This window comes from Oryctolagus cuniculus, chromosome 21 (assembly GCF_964237555.1).
Source record: "Oryctolagus cuniculus chromosome 21, mOryCun1.1, whole genome shotgun sequence".
NCBI lineage: Eukaryota > Metazoa > Chordata > Mammalia > Lagomorpha > Leporidae > Oryctolagus > Oryctolagus cuniculus.
In genome coordinates, this window is record NC_091452.1 from 3,965,815 (window position 1) to 3,982,307 (window position 16,493).

Genomic DNA, 16,493 nt, shown 5'->3' on the forward strand with positions numbered 1-16,493 from the left:
CAGGCTGTCCTGGGGCCCACTTTAGGAACAGGGACAAGGGGACCCCTTGATGAAAGCCGCCGTTCGGCTAACATCCAGCTCAGGCTCGTGTGCATCTCCTGAGCAAGTCTCTGGGCTTTAGCTCAGTGGACAGAGCTGCTAATCCAGTATCTCAAATGCTTTCTTCCCTGTGGAAGATAAGATGAGTTTCATAAAACATAAGTGCTGCTTCTTCCAAATCTGTTCTCGTTTCTTTTATTTTTATTTATTTATTTATTTATTTTGACAGGCAGAGTGGACAGTGAGAGAGAGAGACAGAGAGAAAGGTCTTCCTTTTTGCCGTTGGTTCACCCTCCAATGGCTGCCACGGCTGGCGCGCTGCACTGATCCGAAGCCAGGAGCCAGGTGCTTCTCCTGGTCTCCCATGGGGTGCAGGGCCCAAGCACCTGGGCCATCCTCCACTGCCCTCCCTGGCCACAGCAGAGAGCTGGCCTGGAAGAGGGGCAACCGGGACAGAATCCAGCGCCCCGACCGGGACTAGAACCCGGGGTGCCGGCGCTGCAAGGCGGAGGATTAGCCTAGTGAGCCGCGCCGCTGGCTGTTCTCCTTTCTTGACTCTCCAGCCCGGCAGGGGTAGTGTCTGATGGGCCCACATCAGTACGTTTCCTCGCCAGCACTGAACACAGGCCCACACCTGCTGCACACACAGGCTCTCTGTCAAGTTCAGAGAGAACCTCCCCACCTGCAGGAGCCCCTAGACAAGCATTTGCTGAATGCGAGCCTTCCTGCTCCCCTTGGAGACTCTGGATCCGAGCTCTGAGGACCTCACTAGGTCTGGATCCGAGCTCTGAGGACCTCACTAGGTCTGGATCCGAGCTCTGAGGACCTCACTAGGTCTGGATCTGAGCTCTGAGGACCTCACTAGGTCTGGATCCGAGCTCTGAGGACCTCACTAGGTTTTCCACATTGTGTGTCTCCTGCGTTATCCCCCCCTTCTCCTTGTAAGGGAAAGCCTTTACTCTAATGGCGTAGATGAGTTTCTCGCGTGACTAGGCCTGATGGGCAATGTGGGCTTCCCGCGGTGACGTTCAAGTAGCTGGGCCTCTGGCATCCTGTGGGAGACCCCGATGGAGCTCCTGGCTCCTGGCTTCAGCCCAGCCCCATCCTGGCTGTTGAAGGCACTTGGGGAGTAGACGCGCCAAAGGAGACCTCTCTCTTTCTCTTTCTCAAATAAATAATAAAAATGGAAATGCAGCAAGAGATTCTTAAAATTTTGTTTAAAATAAAAATAAGGACTATCAGGAAACATTCCAGTCATGACCCAGGGAACTCAGAGGGACCCAGCCACGCCTGGCGCTTTCAGATACCCTCTGTGATGGCACTGGTGGGAGTGAAGTCTGTAGCTACCAGGAGAGGCCGTAGCACCAGCGTGCCCAGGATGGCCTCTCGCTGTCAGCCACCACAAGGCCATTCGGATACCTGGGAATGTTCATCTTCGAATCCAAAAAACCACCTGGCAACTGGCAGACCCCCGTGGGGCTGGAGGATCAGGAGGCCTGATTGGCCATGGAAGCACTCCTCAAACATTCTCTGATCCTGTGCCAGATGGAGAACATGACGGCGGCCACGGCCAGCAGCTGGTTAGGCACCAACATCCCACATGGAGGATATGGGCTCAGCTTCTGGTCTGCTCAGTCACGTGCAGTCCCTGTTGGCAGAGGCTCAGGGACTGCTGATGGGAGAGAGGCTGACTCCTGGAAGCAATGGATCTCAGTCGTGTCGAGGATATAACTGGAAAGAGAATAGAAGTGTGGCTTTCAGAAGGCATCGGCCCAGGTTACCAATCGTGCTTTGGTTAATACACTTGTGCATTTAGGCGTGGGTTTGGGGCTGCCTCTCCATAAGACCCTTTGCAAAGCAGAGGCAGAGACAAATAACAGCTGGAATAACATTACTAATAAACAGAAGGAACACAGGGAAGCAGCAGCCATGCTGTTCTGGATGCCCGCGAGGCTCCCGCAGGTGTCACGCGGCTTGCAGGCTTCCTCCTCTAGACGAGCTGCACGAATTTTCCGTCTTCCTCAGACTCAACTCTCAACCACCATGTCAGCACTCAAAGGGTCTCCTGAGGGGTGCAGATTTTGTGTAGTGGTTCAGACACCACTTAGACCACCCGCAACCCCTCCCCGAGTGCCTGACTGCCGGTGTCTGCTCTGCTTCCAATTCGGCTTCCTTCTCATGCACACCTGAGGGGCAACAGGTGACGGCTGAAATAGTCGGGTTCCTGCCCCCGACCTGGGAAACTGATTTGAGCTCCTAGCGCCTTACTTCAGCCTGGCCCTGCCCTGGCTCTTAGTGAGTTTACTGGAGAGTGAACCCACGACGCAAAGTCCCCATCTCTCTATCTGTCTCACTGTCTTTTGCATAAGAATAAATAAATAGACATTTTGTAAGAAGTCACCTGGATGCCTGTGTTTGAGGCCAGGCGCAGCCTATACGCACCGTGCAGTGTCTTGGGCAAGAGGTACAGGGGGCGCTTCTCCACGGCCACTCTGGTGAGAGTGAGGAGGCTGGGCGGGGCCTGCCATGTCCACTCCCACGGAAATCTGTGGGGAGGCAAAGGTTGAGACAGCACCTCTGTGAGGGGCTCGTCCTCAGGGCTTGCGGTGGTGGACGTGCCCCGGCCGACTCCCCGGCTCCTTCCACAGAGCCCACAGGGAGGCCAGGCTGGTCCAATATCTAGTTTTCAGTCTTTCAACTTAATAAATTAGAGTCTCATTTTCTTATTCATAAAATCTCACTTTGCTTAATTTTATACTATTTTTATACTTAATGTTTTTGCACTAAAAATCCTTTGTTCTTTCAAAATCTTTTTTTTTTACTTTTAAGATGTCAGGTTTTCAATTTTTCCAGTAGTTTTTAAGATTCAATACAGTTCATAGAAACAATTCTAAGAATATAATGATAGTCCCTCCTCTCTCCCTCCCTCCTTCTCCCTTTCCCTCTTTAGTCTTTGAGATAACATATTTTCAATTTACATTACATTAAAAAGGCTTAATGCTTCACTGAATAAGAAATTTAACAAGTAAAAAGCATAAAGACCCTAGTATAGTGGGAACATAGACAATGGCTATAAATAATAATTGAGTGGAAAAATGGCCATTTTACCAGATACAGAACATTATACTTTACTTTATACTGCAACTTTAGCAGTTTCTTTTTTAAAAAAAACCTTACAGATTACATCACTTTTCCCCCCTTGACACTTCCGTGTCTCCAGTCCCCACGTTCTCGGCATCTGTGTCGTGAGCATCTGAAGGGCCACCCGTGCTCATGCTTTATGGAGGGGCCACTGCTTTTCCGCCTCACCGTGCGTTCCAACAAAGCAGCTGCCGGGCTCAGGAGCGCGCGTGCTTCTCCTGTCGCTGAACCAATGACGTCCATGCCGCTAGGATAAAACAGAATTACACTTAGGTTCTCTTCATTTTTTTTTTAAATTTGATTTATTTGAAAGGGAGAAAGGAAGGGGCAAAGAGACAGAGAGAATCTCCCATGCGCTGGTTTAATCCCCAATTACCCATAATATCCACAGCAGGCCAAGCCCAACCCAGGCGCCAGGAACACAATTCAGGCCTCTTACGTGGTTGTAGCCTGGGCAGCAGCCATCACCTGCTGCCACTGAGGGTGCGCATTAGCAGGACGCTGGAGTGGACAGCAGAGTCGGGACTGAAGCCCAGCACTCGCACGTGCGTTGTGGACGTCCTAAGTGGTGACTTGACTGCTGCACCAGCCGCTCACCCCCACCTGCACTCTTGCCGTGTAAAATGGCGTGTGGAATCTGCAGGTGTTTCCTACGGGATTTCCCCATGCCTATCAATGCTAGTTTCAGAGTTGAGGATTTAGTGAATTGCCCCAACATGCCTGTATAAATATAGATGCTGTAATTGGGTTGTGATCCCACTTAGGAATATGCTTCCTACTTTTCTCATGGATTTACTGCTGCCAGACAACAAAAAAAATCAAAAACTATTTATAATTCATAGACATTGCTCAACCTTTGCAAAATTCATGCAGAAAATTGACCCTTTCTCATTGAACGTTGTTGTTTTGAAGTAAAACTCCTCATGTGAGACTGACATAAGACACATCCAGGAGGTGAACTTCGTAGTTTCTACCCATAAGCAGTAGAGTGTGAAAAATGAAAGGGGTCCTGGAATTCGGTGCCGATGCCACTAACTGAAACAATATGGCAACGCCCATGAACTAAGTCTCATCTAAGTCAAGTACAACTCAGGGAAGAGAAAAAAAAAAAAAACTTCTTTACATGTTTCTAAACCCAAACAAAACAGCCACACAAGCCTAAAACACATTTAAAAAGAACAATGGCAAATGGGTTTCATGGTAAGCGCAGATGAAACCAATGAGGAGTGCTCGTTACAGACGAGAGAGGACGCATTCAATCATCTTTCATATAAACCCAGCCTCAAGACAAGAGCTGGCGTTCTCTACATGTCTCACAAATATCAAATAGAAAAATCAGCTATCGAATTGTTCCTAATTTCAAGCAGGGTCTGTCATGGGATGGCTACTAAGGCCCCCAGTGGCTGGACCTATCGCTGACCGAGTTCCAGGTCATCATGAATCTACTGTCCCCCTCTGCAGCGACGTCCACACACGGCCACGTCAGAGGCACAGACCGGCTGATAACCTGATCACATTAAGTTTCAGGTCCTTTAACTTGCTTACTTGGACAAATTAGGCTCTGCCAAATTAGCCTCCATTGCGCAGGCTCACGGCTTCAACAATTTGAAGAACAGAAAGCATGTAGGTGAATCCAAGCATAAGACAGTGTTTAAATCACAGAGCCCCCCAGCCCCACGTCCTGGCAGACCCACTTGATGTTATCGTCGCTGTCAAACAGGATGGAGTTGGTGTAGGGGCCGCCGTCCTCGGGGAGGATGGTGGTGTAGGAAGTGAACTTGACTCGCTTCCTCTTTGGGCCGGAAGGGTTTACAGGTTCGCTTTTCATGTCTTTCTCGTAGCCATAGTCAGAGGGTCTGAGCAGGTGACTATGGAACGTCTTCTGGGAACTGCCGTTCAGAAGGAAGTTCCTCTCCTCGAACTGCAGCCCCCTGTCCACCACGGTCGTGCACTCCTCCGACGGGAGCGTGATGTCCACCGGGTTCTCCAGGAGCTCCACCTCGTTCCCCAGCCAGACCCAGTCGTGGGAGTGGGGGATGTTGCCCTGCTCACTCACGGCAAACCTTTTGTGTCTGTACTTCCAGGCAAACGCCACACAGTTGATTAAGAAGACCAGGATGGCCAGGCAGAAGACACAGAGCAGGGCGTACATGCCGATCTCCAGGTCCGTCAGCCCCCTGGAGGTCACCGTAAGGTCACTGGGATTGTTGGGATCTGGCAGCTTCCCCTGAGTGGGGTAGCTGGTGAAGGCATCGGCACCCCCGCTTCGGAGGAACTTCTGATCCTTCGCTTCCACGGGAGGCTGTGGGGTTGTGCTTCTGTTGCGGTCCTGTCGGCCCGCAGGTGCGCCCCGCGGGGGCCACTCCTGAACGGCTCTCTCCTGGTTGCCTCCGCGCTCTATGGAGTTACCCAGGTGGTCTTTGTAGTCTCGACTCACGCCCTCGATGTCGTTGGAGCCTCCTTGGTGCTCACCGGCACTGGGCTCAAATCTGACCTTGACGTTTCCTTTCCCCACGGCAAGAACACTCTTCCTCTTGGTCTTCTGACACGGCTCACTGATCATCATCTCCAACTTAATCAAGGGCCCTTGCCCCTCACCTTCCGCAACCACCACGGGCCACTGGGACTGAAGGTTCGGCTGGACAGACACCACCATTTCATCCAACAATGAGACAGTGACAGAAAAATCCTTGGGACCGTCAATGTCTACAGAAGACACTGAATTGCATCAAAGTCCCAGAAAAACACACCAAAGCATTTGTTATATCTCCTTGAAATTTACAAAGTTATTCAAATAAATGTTAACTCCCCCAAATTCCTAAATATATGATTAGAAAAAAGAAAACCTCAGTGCCCTGTAACCTTTTACAGTTCCTGACGTGCACTGGGCCATCATTAACACTGATCCACACTCTACCGATGTGAGGAGCACACCGTGTATTTCAATAAGTGTGTGAACGTGGTATTATTTCGTGCCCTGCAATTGAACTTCAGTTCGACCTTCTGGAAGCCTTTTGACAGAGTAGGTGATTCATCTGCACATTTCAAGTGCAGCCACTCAGGCTGCAACTCCGGATACCATGTAAGCCAGGAGGCATCGGAAAGCCCATGCGGATGAGGCAGCACAGTGCTGGCTTGAGACGTCTGGGGGAAGACACATTACAATTCGTCCTGCTTGAAAGACACAATACTCCTGATACCTCTCTGAAATGATCTGCTAGAACTCTACAATGTGTGTACGTTTTGGAATTGGCCACATTATGGTGAGTAGGTAGTGATGTGATGCTGCTCACAAAAAAATGGATTTCTATGAGTCAACAACAACCTGCTTTCCTAAAAATGCAAGAATAGCAAGAATAGTGTAGTCGGTCATGGTCGACCAGTAGACTGTCAACTGCACAGATAAACCCACTGCAAACCGGATGGCAGAGGGGCTGTGCTGGGCATCCATAAACGCACCCAGAGGAAATGCTGCTCCTGTGTGAGTGCTCTGCTCAGAGACGGTCCAACCGGATGAAAAGCTCCAAGAATCTCCATCCCAGCTCTAAGTTCTCTGTGCTGAGCCCCCTTGTGAGCGCAACTGAGAGGGAGAGATTATTCCCTTTAACCAATTTCTCAGGGTCTCTGGGGATCTCACCGCCTTACGAAGGCAATAAGCAATCCCAGGAACCCGCTCTTCAGTGAAGGTACTGGAGGGAGGGCAGGCAGCTGCCGACAGCAGTCGTTGTCTTTCCAGGCACCTCCGGGTGACTGAGGGAGGAGAGGGCTTTCCAAAGTAAGGGTGAAATTTCATGTTTCTGCCCACAATGTCACCAAACAAAAGCCACCAAAGTTAAATAGGTGCAAAAATAACCACTACGATCGTCAGACTCCTTCATTTGTATTTGTTTGTTTATATGAAAGGCAGCAAGAGAGAGTCAGGGAGCCAGAGTGGATCCAGAGCAAGAGTGAGAGTGAGAGTGAGAGAGAGGGAGAGTGAGGGAGAGAGAGCAGGAGACAGAGAGTGAGAGAGGGAGAGAGAGGGAGAGAGAGAGCAGGAGACAGAGAGTGAGAGAGGGAGAGAGAGGGAGAGAGAGAGAGCAGGAGACAGAGAGAGAGGGAGAGAGAGGGAGAGAGAGAGAGCAGGAGACAGAGAGAGAGGGAGAGAGAGGGAGAGAGAGAGAGCAGGAGACAGAGAGTGAGAGAGAGGGAGAGAGAGAGTGAGAGAGAGGGAGAGAGGGAGAGAAGGAAAGAGCGAGAGTGAGAGAGAGGGAGAGAGGGAGCAGGAGACAGAGAGTGAGAGAGAGGGAGAGACGGAGAGAAGGAAAGAGCGATAGTGAGAAAGAGGGAGAGAGAGAGAGCAGGAGACAGAGCGAGAGTGAGCGAGCGGGGCTGGACCGGGCGGAAGCCAGGCTTGGGGATACCAATCCAGGTCTCCTATGTGGAGCAGGGCCCCAACACCCCAAGTCCTCACCTCTGCCCTACGGGGTCTCCTTAGGGAATCCCAGCCAAGGGCTCCGATGGGGCTGTGGGTTACCAAGCTGTGTTGTAACCACTGCACCAAGTGCCCTCCCCACAAGGACGCCTTACCTCTAATCACAGCTCCATTACAACCACTCAAAACTTAGTCATTGAGGTTTAGACCAAAATATGTTCCTGATTTTCCACCAAAAGCATGTACTTGCTAGAACGATTTATTAAAGCAAAGTATGATCGTTTGCTTTTCCTCACCAGTGACAGGGCTTCTAAAAAGAACTTACGGCATGTTTTCTTTGATTCGAACCATAATCATTGTATATTGCTTAAAGGAGGTTTGGTTTGATTTAGCAATGATAACTAAGTATTTAAAAGATAATGCACATCTTCTTGCTGTATATTCAAAGTGAGTGAATCATTTCTATTAAAAAAAACCCTATGTGTGCTCAGAGAGCGAGACAAGAGCAGTGCCAGTCTGAAGGTGGTGCTGGCTGGCCCTCGTGCTGCCTTTCGGTTTGGCTTGGGTATTTGCGGAACAATGATGGGCTGACGCTCATGACGTGGGTGAGCACCCCAGGACGGCACAGTGGGAATGGGAGTTTAATGGCCCAAAAGCATCAGTCCCTCCACTTAAACGTCTATTTGCAATTTAGTTGAAGAGAAGGATGCATCACTATTAAAGCAGCTGTGCATAAAATGGATGTTGGAAAACAGCTAAATGGTGGTTTAACATTTTACAGTGACAATTTGTAGTTTTATTAAGAATAACTGTTGCTCAATCTCTAAAATATTATCCCATAAATATAAACTTGGAAAACATTTTCCAGTGGGTGCATGACAACAGATGGAACATAAGACTCTAATTATGTCCCATTGTCTGCAAGAATTAAATTTTAAATTTTTAAAATGTTCTTATCCTTTGCCCAAGTCCAACTACAGCTACATGGTTCGACTTCAAGGTTAGACAATAAAATTGTCAGAGGTGCCTGTCCATGCTTAGTAATGCACAGAAAGCAGAAAAATACTGCTTTCATTTGTGTTTTCCCTTGGTTTTAACTAGGTCACCTTGAAAAATTTGTTTATTTTTCCTTCCGCAATCCTGTGAGATAGAAACGGCCCTCCTCACTGCTCTCCTCTCATGGACAATGTGAGGTTCTGGCAGCTCAGGAAGCCACCTACCAAATGGCTCTGGAAACAAAACCTGAGCCCCCAACTGTTTTGAGCCTAAATCTTCAGTCTGCCAATGCCATCACACAGCCACAGAAGGAACAGCGTTCCTCAAAGCCGCCTCCTAGCTGAAGGCTACCACGTCCCCGAGTGAGACAAGCCTGAGTTGTGAGGGTGTCTAAACAGTACAGCCATGTTGTATGAGCGGCCAGGAGCAACCCAAGCCTTGTCCTGCCAGCTGCCTCCAAGGCACGTGGCTCCGTCTCAGACTGGTGATTCCTCTGACTTGACAGGCTCAAGTGAAGCCCCAGGGTGTAAACCTGCAACGCTTTCTCCCCTCCTGCCAAGATCAAGCCTTTACTCAATGTCTTACCTTGCAATAAGCCTGTTTGTATTACCAGTACAAACACATCTATCAGAAGACAGGGACAGGGCAGGCATTGGGGCAGTGTGCTATACTCTTGGGACACTGACATGTCATATCACAGTGGTTGGGTTTTGGTCCAATGCCTGGGTTCAAGTCCCAGTTCCACGGCTGGTGCATTCCCTCTGAGGCCCGAGGGGTCGAGTCCCTGCCACCCATGTGGGAGACCCTGATGGAGCTCCTGGCTCCTGACTGGCCATCTTACAGGCATTTGGGGAGTGACCAATGGATGCACTCTCTGTGTGTGTGTGTGTCTTTAAAATAGTTTTTGGTAATAAAAGAAAAATGAATTAGTTTTCCATTACTACTGTAGCAAACTTGCCAAATGTGGAGGCCTAAATCAACACAGGTTTGTTCTCTGCAGATGTGGGGTCAGAAGTCTGGCCAGGGTCTCCCCAGGCTAGGATCAAGGGGTTTCTGGGGGAGGTCCTATGTCCAGAGGCTGCCCACAGCCCTCCCTTCACCTGCTCCTTCCTCTGCCTTCAACCACGCCCCAGCCCCTTAGCCCATCTCCATCATCACATCTCTGGCTCTGGCCCTCTCTCTGGCCTCCTCCCTGCCTTTAAGGACCTTTGATAACATGCTCACTTGGACAATCCACAGTGATCCTCCCATTTTAATGTTTATTTCTTCTCATGCCCTTTAAAAGAGGGGGAGAGAGAGAGCGAGAGAGACTGAATATGTTTCATCCACTGGTTCACTTTCCAAACACCTGCCACCACCTGGGCTGGGCCAGACTGAAGCCAGGACTTAGTAATTCCACCCTCTCCCACAGGCAGCAGGACCTGAGAACAGGAGCCACCATCTGCTGCTTCCAAGGACGCATCAGCAGGAGGCTGGAATGGAGAGAACGAGGACTAAACTGCTGGTGCGCTGATGTGGGATGCAGGCAACCCAGCTTAAGCCACTGTGTCAAATGCCCACCCCTGATCTTCCCATTTTAAAGCTGATTGGTTGGCAACCTTAAACCTGTCTTCAACCGTAACTCCCTCTTGCCATGTAATGCGACACCTTCCCGGGTTCTGGGGATTGGCACATGGGCATCTTCGGGGGCCTGTGGTGTCGTTCACACGTGGTAATTACATGTTCTCTACGTTGTCTCATTTTGAGGTTTCGCAGTGCAGTAACAGACATTTGAATTGTGCAGGAGCCCTGCCCCTGCCCGACAGTAGCCGCCTCGTGCCGACACGTCACAGCCTAGCCAATCTCTCAGCTGTGGTGGAAGGATGGGCACCTTATCCAAACTGGACTTCAGAGTCTACTCCTGGGACTTGGCAACCTGAGGGTGAGAGGAACGCCTCTCCCTCCTCCTCGGGAAGGGTATGACCTGAGGGTTCCTGTTTTCCCATCTCATTGACTGAGACAGAGCATGTTTGCAGTAGATAGAAGGGAACCAATTTATAGAAACCAGGAAGAAGAGAAAGACAAGAAAGAGAAAAATGTTTTCTTGTGACGCTAAAGTCCCAGAATCCAGTCCATGGAAGTCCCACCTGTGTGTAACATGACTTCAGGAGGGAAAAAGTTACATCATTTTGCTTAAGAAAATGCAGGTTGAGAGGCCGGCACTGTGGCGCAGTGAGTTAAAGCCCTGGCATCCCATATGGGCACAGGTTCGAGTCCTGGCTGCTCTTCTTCCAATCCAGCTCTCTGCTATGGCCTGGGAAAGCAGTGGAAGATGGCCAAGTCCTTGGGCCCTTGCACCCACGTGGAACACTTGGGGAGGGGGTTCCGGGCTCCTGGTTTCGGATTGGCACAGCTCCAGCCGTTGCGGCCATCTGGGGAGTAATCTGGGAGTGAACCAGCGGATGGAAGACCTCTCTCTCTCTCTGCCTCTCCTCTCTCTGTGTAACTCTGTCGCTCAAATAAATAAAATAAATCTTCAAAAAAAAAAAAAAAAAAAAAAAAAGAAGGCTGGCGCCGCGGCTCACTAGGCTAATCCTCCGCCTGCGGCGCCAGCACCCCGGGTTCTAGTCCCGGTTGGGGCGCCAGTTCTGTCCCGGTTGCCCCTCTTCCAGGCCAGCTCTCTGCTGTGGCCCAGGAGTGCAGTGGATGATGGCCCAAGTGCTTGGGCCCTGCACCCGCATGGGAGACCAGGAGAAGCACCTGGCTCCCGGCTTCGGATCAGCGTGGTGCGCCGGCCGCAGCAGCCATTGGAGGGTGAACCAACGGAAAAGGAAGACCTTTCTCTCTCTGTCTCTCTCACTGTCCACTCTGCCTGTCAAAAAAATAAAAATTAAAAATTAAAAATAAAAATACAAGAAAAGAAAATGCAGGTTGAGCTTTGCTGATTTTCAGCCCGAGTGCCAAGCAATGCAGGCAGAACAGCAAGTTTATCGGCAGAGCCACATCAGGTCTCCTAGGAAAACTTGGGGAACTGCTGGTAGAGGGCACAAAGGCAAACACGTCTCACGGGGATTCCATCCTAACCCAAGGGTGACAGACACTAAGTCCTCCTTCCAATCCCTAAGGAGGGGACGGGTGTTTGGCACTGTAGTTAAGAAGCCCACGTCCCATATCAGAGTCCTTGGGTTCCAAGCCTGGCTCTGCTTCTGATTCTAGCTTCCTGCCCATGCACATCACATGTAGCAGGAGGTGGCTCAGCTGGTGGAGTACCTGACACTCACACGGATGGAGTGCCCAGCGTGGGTCAGCTCCAGCTGTGCAGACATTTGGGGAGTGAATGAGCAGATGCAAGGTTCTCATTCCCTCTCTTCCTCCCTCCCTCCCTCTTTCAAACACAATGAAAAAAATTCTAAGGTTATGTTCAGATAAAGGAAGCGCTGAAACCAGCTCTGGCATGGACAAGAGCTAACGCAAGCCCACGAGCCCAGAGATCGGCCTGAGCTCCCGCGGAAGGGAGATGGTGCAGGCGCTGGACTGCGAGGGCTGTGCCAGCTGAGCTGGGCTCGAGGATCAGCCCTCTCTTGACCACCTGGGCAAACAAGCTGCACGCCTAGCCTCGCACTGCCTTCATTTCCACACCTGCACATGGCGATGGCCTTCGAAAGGAACTTCGGAGACTGCGGGGAAAGGGGAGTCAGCTAATTCACGCAAAATGCTGCCGGAGAACACGCATGTTAGACCTGGCGCATCTTGACAACCACGTGACGCGCTGGCTTTGACCGTTCTTGTTATGAACTGTACATCCCCAGATCCGAATGGACTGTCTCAAAGCATGACTCTGCTCCTTTCTACCTGTGTTGTTAGCGCTGCTGTTTTTAATCTGACAAGCTCCCTAACAGGGAAGATGAGCCGGGCGTCATCAGCGTCAAGGCAGTTATTCTCGACTCCACAGTCGGCACCAGGAGCTGAAGACTGTTTGACATAAGCCCCTTAGTCTCCTATTTGCTCTCTGTTTACACAACAGGATAGATGCGTTCAAGCATTCATTGGAGCTTTTATTCTGCCTTGAAAATCAAATATTCGTCCCCCAGGCAGTCATGGCTTCCAGCTCTCTCATTATGCCCACATGCTGGGAAGTTCATTGACTCAAAGCATTCCATTTCTTGAGCCAATAACTGTTTCTAAAGCCAAGGCAAAAAACTCAAAAAAAAAAAAAAAAAAACCCACAAACCACAAACCACTTATTTCTTTATGGTACCTAGAAAAGTTTTATATTAATTTTATTTTCTCCTCCAGTATGTTTACAATGTACCTCCCTTTACCAGTCTCTCTGAAATAATAGTCGTGGAATCACTGTTATAAAAAGTGAATTGCTGTTGCTAAGAAACGTGATGACAGAATCAAGAATGTGAAGTCACACAGACAGGTCACAAAGGGGCTTCCCAGTGAGGCAACGCTGCCACCTAAGTAGCCCTGTGTACTGCAGTCTGATATGTGCTCGGGGGGGGGGGGGGGGCTGCCACGCCAGCAACATCCGTGTCAAGCAGCACTGGACACCGCACCTGGTGGGCTTCCTGCCCCTTTTCTGGTGAAAAGTGACTTCTGCGTTGCATGGGCAGTCGTAGGTTTTGGGTGCGCTGTATCCCTGTCACTCAGCAGAACCTGAGCAATCCTGTCTCCAGGCAGGTCCTGAACACAGGTTGCTGATTCCAGCTGCTTCTGCTCACGTGCAAACCTTCGGACCCGAACCACCACGGAGGGGCTCTAAGACATCCAAAACACAAACTTCCCCGTGTCTTGGGCTCCCTGGGATTCCTCTGTATCATGCCATCTTGGCCTATACTGATCATCAGGATTTCTATATTTCTAGTAAGCAACTTTTTTATTTCATTCTTTTTTGAAAGGCAGATAGACAGAAGTAGAGAAACAAACAAAGACAGACATGGATCCTCCATTCAATGTCTCACTTTCCCTATGTCCTCAACACCTAACACTAGACAGGCTGAAGCCAGGAACCTGCAACTCAATCTGGCCTCCTACATCTGTGCAGTGACCCAGCTGCGTGAACCATCATCTGCTGCCTCCCAGGGAACAAGTCAGCAGGAAGCTGGAATTCAAAGCAGGGCTGGTCTTTGAACCCAAGCTGTGTCTTAACCACTGGGCCAAATGCCCCTCAAAGAAGCTACCTACCAGCATTTCTGATGTGCCCTCATTATAGCATCCAGTTGCCTCAGGTAACAAGAAAGCCGAACACAGATGGGTGCTGATTGGTTCACAGGTCAGTGATGTCACTTCCTGTCACTGTATTTGTCATCTTCAGAATCTTGCTTTGTGATGTGGTACATGTTGACATGGCTTCAAGATACTGTCACAGGGGCTGGTGCTGTGGCAGAGAGGGTTGACGCTCTGGCCTGAAGTGCTGACATCTCATATGGGCGCCAGTTAGGGATCCAGCTCTCTGCTATGGCCTGGGAAAGCAGTGGAAGATGGCCCAAGTCCTTGGGCCCCTGTACCCAAGCATGGGAGACCCGGAGGAGACTCCTGGCTCCTGGCTTCGGATTGGCACAGCTCCAGCCACTGTGGCCAATTGGGGAGTGAACTATCAGATGGAAGGCCTCTCTCTCTCTCTCTCTCTCTTACTCTCTCTGTCTCTTTCTGTCTTTCCCTGCCTCTCTCTATGTAACTGACTTTCAAATAAATAAATAAATCTTAAAAAAAGATACTGTCTCAGCTCCATGACACTGACCTAAGCGGATGGATAAAAGATACTTTTCCATCAAGACTCATGCTATCCAGAAAGAAGGTGTCCCTGAGAGCGTCCCAGAGCATCTCCATGTGGCTTGTTAGTGAGAACCTGGTCATGCGCCCATCTCTTGATGAATGGACAAACAGGGACAATCACAACAAGGGCGCATCTGAGGGCTGGATAAGAAGGGAGGCTTCCTTCTCGTGAGCACGCGCTTGCTGCCTACACAAGACCAAAATCAGCATGAGCTGGGCAAGAGAGGAGTGGAGAGAGATGATATAAGAGGTGCATGCACAGCCACCAGGGGTTCAGACTCAGAGCACGTCAGATCCACTGGAAACGTAATCCCGTGGGTCCCCCGGCTTATGGGCGTTGCCACAGTGGGTCTCGGAGGCTGCAGAGTTCATCAGGAATTCAGCTCCATCCAGAGGTGTGGACTCACCAAGCCACGTGTGGTCCAGCTGCTTATTCTGAAAGTCTCTAGTAGGGCTCATCAGCAAGTCCCTGAACTCAACCTGGCCATTCCCTGAATGTAGAAATGTTCTCTTTCTGGGAGTTTCCAGCATTGAGTGGGTAGTTTACATTCTGTTGTCCTCTCTCTCTCTCTCTCTCTCTCTCTGCTTCATTTGGATACTGTTTACTACTATTTTTCAAGTTCAAGGTCTTTGATTCTGTAACTATTCTTTGATAATCTCATCTTAGTTATATCAGTGAATTCATCTCTAAAAATTGGCCGTGTGTCTTCTTATGTGAATCTCTCATGTATATATGCAGTCTTCACTTTCTTAAAATATGGATCATATTAATAACTGTCACAATTTCTCTACTAATTCTCTCATCTATGCCATTCTTTCTGCCAGACATTGGATAATTTACATTGATTTGGGGGATTTTTATCCTATAACTATTCTTGAGCTTTGTCACACAATAATCTGACCCTGGAGTACCTTCTGGTGCGGTTTGTTAATAAGGACCCAAGCATCTCTCAGCTTGACACGAATTAGGTCCCAGGATGTACTTTCCTTCCTAACAATCAACCTGATGCCCGTGTATCACATTCTCTCCACTCCACAGTTGTTGGGAACACAAACTACTTGTGTCACAGCCTGAGCCCAGGGTGCCTTTCTGCCTTTTTACTTATTCTTATAGCTTCCCATCATTTCTCTTCACGTGTACACAGGTCAGGACTTAGCTGAAGACTTTCAAAGGACCCACTGGATCTCCAGGCGTCTCCTTCCTGTCTCTGCTCTGTTCTATGAACGCTGGTGCCTTCGTATCCTCTAACGTCCATCACTCCCTCCTCAGCCCTGCAGACTACCGCTCTGTGTGGACTCCTCCCTGCTGTGCCCTGTGAAAGTTCTCTACAAATGAGCCGGAGCAAGCAGAGGGCTTAAATAATTTGCCTTCTCTGTTTTAGGGATCAAATACTGTGCTACTCTCTAACATCTAAAAACCATGGTTTCAAATATTCTGCACATCTTAACTGTTTCATGGGGGAGATTAATTTTTAGTCTCTGCTATTTCATCTTGGCCAGATATGGATATATCTCATGAACTCTTTCATTTTTAACATTTTTTTTCAATTTTTGAAGATTAAAAGACACCACCGACACATGTCAGATTAGGAACGGATCCAGGAATTTCTGATTAATCAAATGACTGCCCCAAAAGGGATTAAGACTTGATTGCCTGGTCAAAGCCTGTCACATGGTGCCAAGATATATCTTTTTCTGTTATCACTTGAATCACTGCACCACTGGCATACACACTGGAACAACAAGCTTCAGTATTCACAGTTTGCACAGGAATTAATCACAGGAAAAAATCAAAGAAAAAGAGACGGTGTGCAAGATTCATATTTTCCAAACTTTTATTGAAGAGGGCTTTTTAAAAGGAACTTTGATAAAAACATATGGCAGTGGCATGATAGTGTCTGCAGTCAAAAGAAGCTAAATTTCAAAACTTGCCCTTTAGTGAATACCTGAAAAGAGAGGTCCAGTGACTGAGCACTGCCCCGGGCTCAAACGGTTCAAGCAGACAGGCTTGTTGCATAAGGGATCCCCAGGGTATCAGCAGAATGTGCCTGACCAGGTGGCTCCTTCATTCTTACACAGGAAAGGTTTTAGGAACTGATGGGTGTAAAAAATCCTTGTTGGACAAGGTAAGAACACACACCCA

The 16,493-nt window shown here is 49.3% G+C and overlaps 1 protein-coding gene and 1 long non-coding RNA gene across 3 annotated transcripts; both read right to left on the reverse strand.

Annotated features, from left to right (window-relative positions):
• Positions 1-1,782: 1,782 nt before the first annotated feature.
• LOC138847370 (uncharacterized) lies at positions 1,783-13,903 on the reverse strand. 2 transcript variants are annotated; one of them, XR_011385123.1, is made up of 4 exons: positions 13,760-13,903; positions 3,349-3,427; positions 2,482-2,585; positions 1,783-2,104 (listed from the first exon to the last, which is right to left on the reverse strand). It is a non-coding gene; the product is annotated as an uncharacterized lncRNA (long non-coding RNA). The 2 variants fall into 2 exon arrangements; XR_011385124.1 differs by having other exon boundaries at positions 2,441-2,585.
• Positions 4,817-5,889, reverse strand: LOC103345338 (transmembrane protein 132B-like). Its single transcript, XM_051835602.2, has one exon. It carries the CDS (start codon positions 5,834-5,836, stop codon positions 4,832-4,834), a length of 1,005 nt encoding a protein of 334 aa, XP_051691562.2. The 5' UTR covers positions 5,837-5,889; the 3' UTR covers positions 4,817-4,831.
• Positions 13,904-16,493: the final 2,590 nt, after the last annotated feature.